Raw genomic sequence first — 12,754 nt, 5'->3', positions numbered from 1 at the left:
TCTTCTCTAGAGCTAGTGAGGGTAAATACATATGCCTGGGTGTGGTGTTGCATGCTTGATTCCACAGAACTTGAGAGTAGGATCTTTGTAAGCGTAAGGCTAGCCTGGTCTACATAGTAAAGTTTAAGGTTAGTCAGGACTAGACAATGAGAACGAGAACGCTAGCTCTCTGGGAGTGTGTATCTGTCATCCTAACAGTTGGGATTACGAGGTGAGAGGCTTGTGAGGTCAAAGTCTGGCTTGGCTACTGAAGAACTCAGAGGCCAGATTGCATGAAAGTTGATCGCAAAACAGAAGGAAGAAAATAGAACCGAATCTTTCAATTTGCATTCAACAGAAAGGAAATGTTTGTGTTCTTTTAAGGATATTTTCATTTTGTCCACTCTCCAGCCTAGAGCTTACTCTGTAGCTCAGGTTGCCCACACACTTGTAGGAATCCTCTGCCTCTACTGAGTGACGGAATTATAGGTGTAAGCAGTGACACTCACTTCCTTTTTGTTTGGTTTTTCGTTTTTTGGTTTTTCGAGACAGGGTGTCTCTGTGTAGCCCTGGCTGTCCTGGAACTCACTCTGTAGACCAGGCTGGCCTCGAACTCAGAAATCCACCTGCCTCTGCCTCCCATGTGCCACCACCGCCCAGCTTTTCTTTTCTTTTCTTTTCTTTTTAGACAGAGGAGATCCTGTTGTAGTCTAGCCTGGCCTTGAACTACCACTCTTCCTGTCTCAGCCTTCTACAGTTATTATATTATTGTAGGTGTCTGCCCTGTCACACAGCTTGAAGTTGTGCCTTTATAAAAGCTAATAAAAAGCCACAGCACTAATTCCAGCAGTCGGGAGACAGAGGCAGGTGGATCTCAGTGAGTTTAAGACCAGTGTAGTCTACATAAGGAGTTCCAGGACAGCCAAGGCTGCATAGTGAAATCTTGTAAAAATAAAACAAGCCTATGGGGCTAGAGCCATGGTTCAGTGGTTAAAAGCACTGGCTGCTCTGCTCTTCTAGAGGTTGAGTTCAGTTCCCAAGAATAACATGGCAGCATACAAAATCCAAGATAGGGTCTGATGCCCTCTTCTGATGTATAGGTGTACATGCAGACAAAGTACTCAAATAAAACACATAAATAAGCCTTTTAAAGTGCCCATCCATATAACAATAGAAAAGAAGATAAACATGAAAGAAGTGTCTTAAGAATTATTAAGATGTGGGAATGCTAGACGGTAGTGGTACACGTCTTGAATCTCAGAACTCGGGATGCAGTGGCAGGTAGATCTCCTGAATTTGAGGCCAGCCTGGTCTATAGTATGAGTTTTAGGACAGCCAAGGCTATATAGAGAAAGCCTATCTTCAACAACCACCAACAACAACAACAAAACAAACAAACAAACAAAAAAACGGTTCACTGGTTAAGAGCATTTGTTCTTCCAAAGGACCCAGGTTCAGTTCCTAGCACCTACATGGTAGCTCATAACTTCCTTTAAGTCCAGTTGTAAGGAATTTGTTGCCTTCTTCTTTTTTTTTTTTAAAGATTTATTTATTATTATATGTAAGTACACTGTAGATGTCTTCAGACACGCCAGAAGAGGATGTCAGATCCCATTACGGAGGGTTGTGAGCCATGATGTGGTTGCTGGGATTTGAACTCAGGACCTCTGGGAGAGTAGTCGGTGCTCTTAACCGCTGAGCCATCTCACCAGCCCTGTTGCCTTCTGACCTCTGAGTAGCAGCCACACACATACATGCATGCAGACAAAGCACACATACACATAAAATTCAAAACATCAAAAAAGGTAAAAATAATTATTATGGTGTTATATTTCTGGGTTGGAAAGATGGTTGGTGGTTGATTAAGAGTGTTTCTTGCTGCCCGGTGGCGCATGCCTGTAATCCCAGCACTCTGGGAGGCAGAGACAGGCGAATTTCTGAGTTCGAGGCCAGCCTGGTCTACAGAGTGAGTTCCAGGACAGCCAGGGCTATACAGAGAAACCCTGTCTCGAAAAAACAAACAAACAAACAAACAAAAAACCCAAAAGAGTGTTTCTTGCTGGGCATTGGTGGCGCACGCCTGTAATCCCAGCACTCTGGGAGGCAGAGGCAGGCGGATTTCTGAGTTCGAGGCCAGCCTGGTCTACAGAGTGAGTTCCAGGAGAGCCAGGGCTATACAGAGAAACCCTGTCTCAAAAAAACCAAATCCGACCCCCCCCCCCCAAAAAAGAGTGTTTCTTGCTATTTCAGAGAACCTGATTTTGGTTCCCAGAATGCCTGTGACTTCAGTTCCATAGATCCTATACCCTGTTATGGACTCTGGATGCCTGTGCTGATGTGTGTGCACACACCCCCACACAGATACATACATATATGCACATAGTTTAAAATATTTTTAAATCTCTTTTAAAACAATGAAGATTTTCTAAAATGTTATTTCACTTACCTAGATTATCACATCTTTTAAGCTTTCTGGGAAGATAAAGGTGTGCTTTCCAATAAAGGGTTGTATTTTCCCTGTTTATTTGAAGTAATTAATGCTTATTTAATTTTATTTGTTATACATGGAAATTTATATAACACATTATGCCTGCTCATAGCAATTAGATGGACCTAGGCCTCCCTGCACATATGTAGCAGATAGTGCAGCTGAGTCTTCATGTGGGTCCTGAACAACTGGAGGGGGGGCTATCCCAGAACCTGCATGTGGAATATGTTGTAGCTGGGCTATCTGGCCTCACTGGGAGAGGAAGCACTTAGCCCTGCAGAGACATGAAGTGCCAGGGTGAAGATCTACCCAGGGAGCCCCCACCCTCTCAGAGGAAATAGAATTGGGGAGGGGTGACCAGGGGGAAGGGCAGTGAGTTGGGTGTAAAGTGAATAACTAAAAAAAATAAATAAATTAAAAAATAGAAAATCGACTTTCATGATAAAAAAAAATTAGAATTAGAATGTAGGTTTGTTTGTTTGTTTTGAGTGAAGCATGGTGGTATCCATCTATAGTCCCAGCACTTTGGAGATGGGAGGACCATATTCAAGGCCAACCTCAGCTATATAGTTAGTTCTGGGCCAGACTGAAACACACGAGGCCCTATTCAACCAAATAACAACAACTAAACTGAGAATGTAGATCTGTGGGTCTCAAACTTTAGTGTGTATAGAGCAGGGATTCTCTTTCTCTCTCTCACTGTCTCTCTCTCTTCCTCTCTCTCTCTTAGTTTAATGCATTTTACTATCAAACTTACAGGAACAGCACAGAAGACAGATAACATTAAAAACATGGACTTGCATGTAGGACAACTCAGAAAAGTAGAGTGAATGTATGGAATCTACTGTATAATAAAAATGCTACAAATACCGTTTAGTCAATAAGAAATTTATTTTTTTTAAAAAAATCCAAATGCTGGCATTGTCCAAAAAATTTTAACAGATTTATTTATAATTGTTATAAAGTTGAACTGTTGAGATGTGTTCACTGAAACATTTTCCTTGCATTAATGCTTTATATCTTGCATTTATATTAAAAATTCACGTACAAATGAATGTGGAGAACTGCCAATACCTGATTCTGCTCCCTGTTTCTACTCACAATCATATAGTTAGATACCTTTGACACCATGGAAAAAATATCTAACATTCAGAACTCCTGATAACAGGAAGAGGAGGAAAAAATGTTTGAGAATGAAATATTTCCCCTCATAGTGGACTGTTAAGCACGCTCTCCACTAGCTGGATATCTTTTGGCATAATTGTTACACGTTTGGCATGGATAGCACACAAGTTGGTATCTTCAGAAAGGCCAACCAGATAGGCCTCACTTGCCTCCTGCAAAGCACCACTAGCTACAGTCTGGAAGTGCAGATCCTATTTTGAAGTCCTGAGCAAATCCCTCTCAGCAGACACTGAAAGGGGAGCTTGCAGTATCAGAAGTTCAGTAGACTTCTGATAGCTCCTGATTTCACCGAGTGCCACTGAACCAGGCCTGTAACGATGAGACTCCTCCATCCCTCCAGTAGAGGTGCATTTGTAGTCCGTTTCCTGGGTGCTTTACCACCGGGTGGATTTGTGGGCAGCCGGCTTTGTATGAGCCCTGGTATGGGCACGTCCTTATCCCGCTTCTCCTTCAGCTGGAGTGAGGCAAGCAAGAGGCGTTGCTGGCGTTAGCAGCCGAGCAACGGTTCTCAACTTGTGAGTCAAGACCCCCCATCGGAGTCGGGCAGTGGTGGTGCACGCCTGTAACCCAGCACTCGGGAAGCAGAGGCAAGCAGATTTCTGAGTTCGAGGCCAGCCTGGTCTACAGAGTGAGTTCCAGGATAGCCAGGGCTATACAGAAAAACCCTGTCTCAAAGAAAGAAAAACAAAGACCCCCCCATGGGGTTGTATATCATATCCTGTACATCAAATATCTATGTTACAAATTATAAAAGTAGCAAAATTACAGTTATATTTTGTTTTTTACAAACGGTTTCTCTATGTAGCCCTGGCTGTCCTGGACCTTGCCCTATAAAAAAGGCTGGCCTGGAACTCACTGAAATTTACTTGTGTCAGCCTCAGAAGTGCTGGGATTAAAGGCATGGGCCACCACCATCCATCCAGCTCTTGGTATTTTTAAGACACTGTTTCATGTAAACCAGGCTGACCTTAACTCTTAATTTCTCTTTCTCCTATACTACCACCCTCAGTTTAAATGTTGTAAAATACTGAATTTTAAGGATTGGGTAACAGAACCTGGACTCACTTTGTAGACCAGGCTGGCCTCAAATCTGCCTGCCTCTGCCTCCAGTGGGATTAAAGGTATGTGTTACCATGCACAGCCTTAAAGAGTAGTTTTTAAGATAATTTTCTATATTAAAAATTTGAAGAGCCAGACGGTGGTAGCGCACACCTGTAATCCCAGCACTCTAGGAGGCAGAGGCAGGCAGATTTCTGAGTTCAAGGCCAACCTGGTCTACAGAGTGAGTTCCAGGACAGCCAGGGCTACACAGAGAAACCCTGTCTCGAAAAACGGGGGAAAAAAAGAGCAGCAGAATAGACAGTCTTTTCATGCGTACAAGTATGCATGTACTACGTGTGTGGAGCTCAGAGGACAAGTTGGAATTAGTTCTCTCCTTCTACCAGAGATTCCTAGGATTAAACTTGTTGAGGTCTAAGAGTTGCCCCCAGAGACTACACAAACACTGATCTTAGTCAGACAGGGATGGTTTATTGAACACATACTCTAAGTCTGATCGATCAGCGCTGTACCTCAGAATTCTGAGCTGAGGCTACAACCCCAGACATTTCTCAGGGCCAATTTATAAAGAAAAATAAAATACAAATGAGGTCATGTGCAGGAAGTGCTGCCCCGTGGTCAACTCTGACTCAAGCTATTTTGGCGAACTTGACAGAACAGTTCTAACTGACCTTTATTCTGACTGGTCCTAAGTGGAACTTAAGGTTGTTGAATTTCTTAAGATCAATAAACCTGGGCTGGAGAGACGGCTCAGCAGTTAAGAGCACTGACTGCTCTTCCAGAGGTCCTGAGTTCAAATCCCAAAAACATGGTCGCTCACAACCATCTGTAATGGGATCCAATGCCCTCTTCTGGGTATGTCTGAAGACAGCTACAGTGTACTCATATAACAAATAAATAAATCTTTTTTTAAAAATCAATAAACAGCCGGGTGGTGGTGGCTCACGCCTGTAATCCCAGCACTCTGGGAGGCAGAGGCAGGCGGATTTCTGAGTTCGAGGCCAGCCTGGTCTACAGAGTGAGTTCCAGGACAGCCAGGGCTACACAGAGAAACCCTGTCTCGAAAAAACCAAATCTAAAAAAAAATCAATAAACCTCTGAACATACAGAACATAACAGGGTATGTGGTCACCATGACCCTGCTCTGACTCAAGTCACTTCTCTGTGTCAGTGGCTGGCAGCCATGTGAAACAAAATTGCTACAGCTATGTTTGGGGGTGTAGACCTTAACAAAACATGTTGTCAGTTCTAACTTTTGGTTTTGTTATGTTTTTCTTGCTGCAAGGCTGCTGTCCACAAACAACACTTCTTTTTGGAACAAGGTATCTCACTATGTAGGTTGCTTTAGGACCCTATAGGTAGATCAGGCTGCCCCAAAACTCAGAGATCCGCCTACCTCCACTCCCAGGTGCTAAGAATAAAGGCATGTACTACCATGCCCAGCTATTTATTTACACTTAGCCAAAAAGCTGAGAAGCAATCATGCCCAGCTATTTTTGTTGTTGTTTTAGATATTGTTTGTGTAGAAACCCTAGACTGGCCTCAAACTTCTGAACTTACCTCCATCTGCTAAGTTCTGGGACAATAGGATATGCTTCCATGCCTCTTTGTGTTGTTTTTTTCTTGATATTTGAAATTGGGGTTTTACTGTGTTGCCAGAGCCGGGGCTCAGGAGATCCTCTTATTTTAACTTCCTGGGTAACTGCAGTTATGAACAAGACCTGCTAAATGAACCTTAAATGCCAAGTTGACTATATTCACAACATTCCCATCTTGTCTTTTGTAGATGGTGTTATCTGAGAAGGTGAGTCAGCTGATGGAATGGACCAATAAGAGACCTGTAATAAGGATGAATGGAGACAAGTTCCGCCGCCTTGTTAAAGCCCCGCCAAGAAACTACTCTGTTATCGTCATGTTTACTGCTCTCCAACTTCACAGACAGTGTGTCGTTTGCAAGTATGATCTCTCATTGCTACTTTGAAATGAAATAACTCAAATGGTTTTAACTCGTTTTCTGTCTCAAAAGAACAAAATTATGAGGCAGGCTTATTAATAGTAAAGTATATACCTTATTCAAGGGGTGTATAATAACAATACTACTGTTTTATAATCATTCTTGCTTGTGCGTATTGGTAGAGGAGTATGTATGAAACATTGTAGCTATCATGGGTTATTTAAAAACCAAACACTATTTGAATTGGTAATCAATTTATACAACACTATACTAGTTACATTGACATAATTTTTATTACTACATGTATGTGTACACACACACACACACACACACACACACACGAGTGGATGCGTGTGTACTGTTGTGCACATGTGGAGGTCAGAGAACAATTTTCAGGAGTCATTTCTATCCTTCCACCATAGATTCCAGGGATAGAATACAGGGCAGCAGGCAAGTACTTTCACCCACTGAGCCTCACCAGCCCAATGTCAGGAGTCCTTTCAGGCTAAGAATGTAGCTCAGGAATATCAGGGCAGAGCATAGAAAAACTCCTGGGATTCGGGCGGTGATGGCACACGCCTGTAATCCCAGAATTCTGGGAGACAGAGACAGGCGGATTTCTGAGTTCGAGGCCAGCCTGGTCTACAGAATGAGTTCCAGGGCAGCCAGGGGTATACAGAGAAACCCTGTCTCGAAAAAAACAAAATCCAAAAATCAAAAAAAAAATCTTTAGCTGGGCAGTGGTGGCGCACGCCTGTAATCCCAGCACTCTGGGAGGCAGAGGCAGGCAGATTTCTGAGTTCGAGGCCAGCCTGGACTACAGAGTAAGTTCCAGGACAGCCAGGGCTATATAGAGAAACCCTGTCTCAAAAAAAACAAATCCAAAAATCAAAAAAAAAAAAAAATAAGAAAAACTCCTGGGTTTAATCCCCAGTACTCCAAAAAAAGGGTTTATAAGTGTGTTCAATTTCATACTTTTTCCCCTTTGGTGATTTTTTTTTTTTTATTTTTGAAGTAGAGTTAAAGTTTGTTCTGTGTTTGTATGTGTGTTCATGCATGTGTGTGTGTGTGTGTGTACACGTGTGCACAGGAGTGTATATAGAGGTCAGATCACAGGCAGCTGTGGAAGTTGATTGTCTCCCTCCACCATATGGGTTCCAAGGATTGAGCTCAGATCATAAGGCTTAGTGGCAAAATCCTTTACCCCCTGAGTCAACTCAGCAGCCCTTGAAAAGGGATTTTTGTACTATTTCTGAACATCCTAGAAGTTGGTATGTAGGCCATGTCATCATCAGACTCACAGAGATCCACCTGCCTCTGCCTTCCAAGTGATAGGATAAAAGCTGTGTGCCATAATGCTCAACTTTATTTTTATTGTTTAAAGATTTTTTTTGTTATGTGTTTCGGTGTGGAGGTATGTGCACGTGAATGAGGCCAGAGCCATTTGATGCCCCTGGAGCTGGAGTTACAGGTGGTTGAGAGCTACCTGATACGGGTGCTGGGAAGCGAACTAAGGTCCTCTGCAAGGGCAGTGCATTCTCTGAGCCATCTTTCCAGCCCCTTGGTTTCCATCTTAATTATGCATATGTGGAGAGGAAAGGGAACTTAAGTGAAATAATGTAAAAATTCCTTTCAAAGGCCAGTGAGTTGGCTTGAAGGAGTTTGCATGTGAATATAAGTGCCCCCAGAAGCAGACACATCCGTTATAGGTGATTCTGTGCTGTCTGATGAGAGTTCTTACAACCAATCTCAGATCTTCTGCCAGAGTAGTATTTGCTCTAAAGAGCTGAGTCATCTCTCTAGCCCTTTACATGAAATTTTAAAAAATTGCATATGTGTGTGTGTTTGCCTGTACCACTTGAATGAGGTCAGAAGAGGGTATCAGGTCTCCTGGAACTGGAGTTACAGGCAGTTGTGAACCTGCATGTGAATGCTAGGAATTGAGCCCAAATCCTCTAGAACAGCAAACAGTACTCTTAACCACTGAGCACCTCTCCAACATTAACCATTATGAAATATTTAGAAGAGGTATAAAGGGAACTGAAGTAGGAGAGAAGACTTAGTGGATCCGTTTAATTATGTGTGTCTGCCAAAAAAATATTTGCTAAGGTGTTAGTGTGCCATTGAACTGCAGACTAGTTGGCTACATGCCACCATGTCACAGTACAACCAACAGCCTTCCCCTCCAAATAGCCTTTCATCAAGACTGTGGTAGACAATGCCAGGTCTAAATATTTATGCTGTAAATTTGTTCATTATGGTCCTATAGTTGATGTGTATACTACTCAATTCTTAGACGCTCAAAAATATTTTTGAATTGAAGAATGGGATACTGAAAAAAAATATAAAATATAGAGAATAGATTAGTGAATGTCAAACTGAAATGGCTTTAGGATGCCAAGCAGTAGTGGTGCACACCTTTAATTCCAACACTCAGTAGGCAGAGGCAGGAGGATTTCTGCGTTAAAGGCCAGCCTGGTCTACAGAATGAGTTCCAGGACAACCAGGGCTATACAGAGAAACCCTGTCTCAAAAAAAAAAAAAAAAAAAACAATAAACAAAAATAGAGAAATAGGCTCAAGATTTAATCTCCAGCACTAAAGTATATACATAAAGAAGAGAATGGAGATAAATGTTTATTATAAATAAAGAAAATGTTTTCTAGCAGAATGATAATTAAAAAATAAAACAACAACACTAGAACCCCCCAAACCTCCTTTGATAAATAGCTATAAGTTAATCATTTATGTTACTTAAACCCCAAAGGGTTAAAAAATAAGATAAAGACATATACATGGGAAAATATGCAAATTAGCCAGTCTTCAAAATGAAAGTACATAATAAAAAAATCAAGGATAACTCAAGGTTTAACTTGTCTCTAGAGTTTCTTGTCTTTCATTCTAATAATTCATCTGATTGTATTTTTACTTACCAACTATCATCTGTGCTTCTCTCTTTCTCTATTTGTCTGTCTGTTTATGTGTATGTTCACAAGTGTGCAGGTAAATGTGTGGCCTCAATCTTTGGTATCATCTTCAGAAATGCTGCATACCTCCTTTGAGACACTAGAGCACACTGGTTAGACTGGGGTAGCTAGCCAGCCAGCCCAGGGGCTCCACTTGTCTCTGCCTCCCAAGTGCTGCGAGTCCAAGTGTACACCACCGCCCCCACCATCCCCACCCCCACCCCCCCCGCCCCCACTCCCACCCCTGCCTTCTTTTAACATGGCGTTGGAAAGTAAACTCATGTCCTCCATGCTTTCAGGGCAAGCATTTTACAGTTGTCTCTCCATCCTCCATATTTTATATAATTTTTAAGATTTTGAGACAGGGTCTCACTGTGTAGCCCTTGGCTGTTCTGAGACTTGCTGTAACAGCAGGCAGGCTGTTAAAACTTTGGCAGTTCTCCTGTTTTTTGCCTTCTCTGCTCTTAAGGCCTGTGCCAGCATATCTCTCTGGCTACATACTTTAGATTTTTAAGGTAAGCTGTTAGATCTTCTTTGTCTGATAATTTAGGGCCCCCAGATTTTTGGAAGTGTGGGGTATAGATGAGTATTAGAGTCCCTGCTTTGACTGTGTGGGGCCTCCATTCAATCCCAAGCACACCAAAACCAAGCAGCGTGTAGACACTAGGTGTGCTCATACGTGCTCACAATCCTTCCTGCCAAAGAGTCTGAGGCAGAAGGAGCATTTGAGACCAGTACTTTGAGTCCAGACTGAGCACCATATCCAGACCCTGTTTTAAAATCACATGCTAGAGAGATAGTAAAACATTTAAGAGCCTGTTACTGCTCTTGCTGAGTTCAGTTCCAAGAACCCATGTTGGACAGTTCACAACCTACCTATAACCAGCTCCAGGTGGATCTGATGCCCTTGGCCTCAGTGGGCATTGGTACTCACATGCATATACCCATACACAGACACATACATACAAATAAATAAAAACCACTAAAGGGAGGAAAGTTCCCACAACTTAGAGGATATTGGCTGCGTTTTTCTTTTTCTTTTCTTTTTGGTTTGGTTTGGTTTGGTTTGGTTTTTGGAGACAGGGTTTCTCTGTGTAGCCCTGGCTGTCCTGGAACTCACTCTGTAGACCAGGCTGGCCTCGAATTCAGAAATCCGCCTGCCTCTGCCTCCCAAGTGCTGGGATTACAGGCCGCCGCCCCTGCCGCCGCCGCCGCCCCTGCCACCGCCACTGCCACTGCCACCACTACCACCAGACTTAGCTGGGTTTTTTCAGTGACCACCAAAAATGTTTTGGAGCCAGGCACTCAGGAGGCAGAGGCCAACCTTGTCTATGAAGGATGTGCCAGGATAGCCAGGGCTGTGAAGAGAAACCCTGTCTTGGAAAAAAGTTTTTAAGGAGGTTTTGGTATTAAAAAAAAACAAGTCTAAAGTCTGAAACAGAATCATACAATTACTAATTCCTGGTGAAATCTCCAACACCTAGATATAAGGAGGGGCTTCTCTTAAACTGTATTCTAACCTTATCAGCTATACTTGACTTACTTGCCAATCATTTTTAATATTTCTTTCACTAAAATTTGCTATTACTTAATTAGATTTTGTCTTACTGCTGATAAGCTGGGTTGGATTTTAAAATTGTTTCATATGTTTGTTCCCCCACCAATCTGAATGAATTTAGGCAAGCTGATGAAGAATTCCAGATTCTGGCAAATTCTTGGCGATACTCCAATGCATTTACCAACAGGATATTTTTTGCCATGGTGGATTTTGATGAAGGCTCTGATGTATTTCAGATGGTAAGATGTTTGGTTTCTTCTTTCATACAGGAATAAAGTACAGATAAAGCAAAATATGTTTTTAATGATTACAAGAAGTTAACTAGTAGGGCCAGAGAGCTGGCTACTTGGTTAAGAGCTCTTGTTCATCTTGCAGAGGACTCGGGTTTGGTTCCCAACACCAACACGGTGACTCAGAACCATCCATAGCTACAGTTGCAGGGGGTCTGATACCTTTGTCTAGCTTTCATGGGCACCAGGCATGCATATAGTACACATACATGCATGCAGACAAAATATTCATACACATAAAATAAAAATCTAAAAATATTTTGTAAGAAGTAAAATAGTAATAGTAAAATATGTTAATGTAAGCGCTAAAGTAGTGAACTAAAAGCAAAATATGCCTAAGTTTTTTAAAAGATTGATTTATTTTATTTATATAAACACAGTGTAGCTGTCTTCAGACACACCAGAAGAGGGTATCGGATCCCATTGCAGATGGCTGTCACCCACCATGTGGTTGCTAGGAATTGAACTCAGGACCTCTGGAAGAGCAGACGGTGCTCTTAACCGCTGAGCCATTGCTCAAGCCCCAAAATATGCCTAAGTAAAAACAATAATAACCCATGCCAGCCTAACTATAGTACAGAAATTGGGCAGTAAGCCAGTAATATTCACACAGTTTTGAGTTTGTTGTTTGACAGTCGGTGGTGTAGCATAGACTGTATACAAACTTCCAATCCTTCCTCCATCTCCTAAGTGTTGGGATTATAGGTGTTCATCACCCTTCCTGATAACTTATATATATACATAATACATGCATACATATGTACATTACATACATACTTACGTTCATGTGTGTGTGTGTGTTTGGACGCGTGTATGTATGCGCGTGTGCGCGTGCGTATGTGCGCATATATGTGTAAAGCAAAGGAATTTGTTCAGTGTAGGAAAATAGGTGGTCAGTGATGACACCTTCTACATGATAGTAGTTTAAGCAGAAGAAGTGGGGCAGGAGAAAGAAGTATGTGTAATTAAACAGCCAAGCCAAGGCTATTTGTCTAATCATTGTCTCAGTACTGGTTCATCAACATGGTCAAGCCAAAGTCAACATAGCTTAATGAGATTAAGCTTGTTCCCTGAAATCACCTCTGCTCTAAAATGTAGCTTTATCTTTGGTATAATTATCTTATTTGGGGAAGGGAGTGTTATTGTCCTTCAGGAAATCCCACTTATACATAATCTTATTGTAAATATATAAAGAACAAACCAGGCACAGTAACTTATATGTAAACTCCCAGCATTTGAGAGGTGGCTGTGCTGGAACTCACTATGTAGACCAGGA

At 42.0% G+C, this 12,754-nt stretch overlaps 1 protein-coding gene across 1 annotated transcript in view; it reads left to right on the top strand.

The window, feature by feature from the left end:
* Magt1 (magnesium transporter 1) overlaps window positions 1-12,754 on the top strand; it is a 43,092-nt gene that overhangs the window by 12,305 nt on the left and 18,033 nt on the right. The window contains 2 exon segments of the mRNA XM_052170748.1: window positions 6,498-6,667; window positions 11,310-11,427. Of these exon segments, the coding sequence (XP_052026708.1) occupies window positions 6,498-6,667; window positions 11,310-11,427 (288 nt within the window).

Source organism: Apodemus sylvaticus, chromosome X (assembly GCF_947179515.1).
Source record: "Apodemus sylvaticus chromosome X, mApoSyl1.1, whole genome shotgun sequence".
Lineage (NCBI taxonomy): Eukaryota > Metazoa > Chordata > Mammalia > Rodentia > Muridae > Apodemus > Apodemus sylvaticus.
Note: the sequence above shows the minus strand (reverse complement) of the source record. Positions and strands in the feature narration are given on the sequence as shown.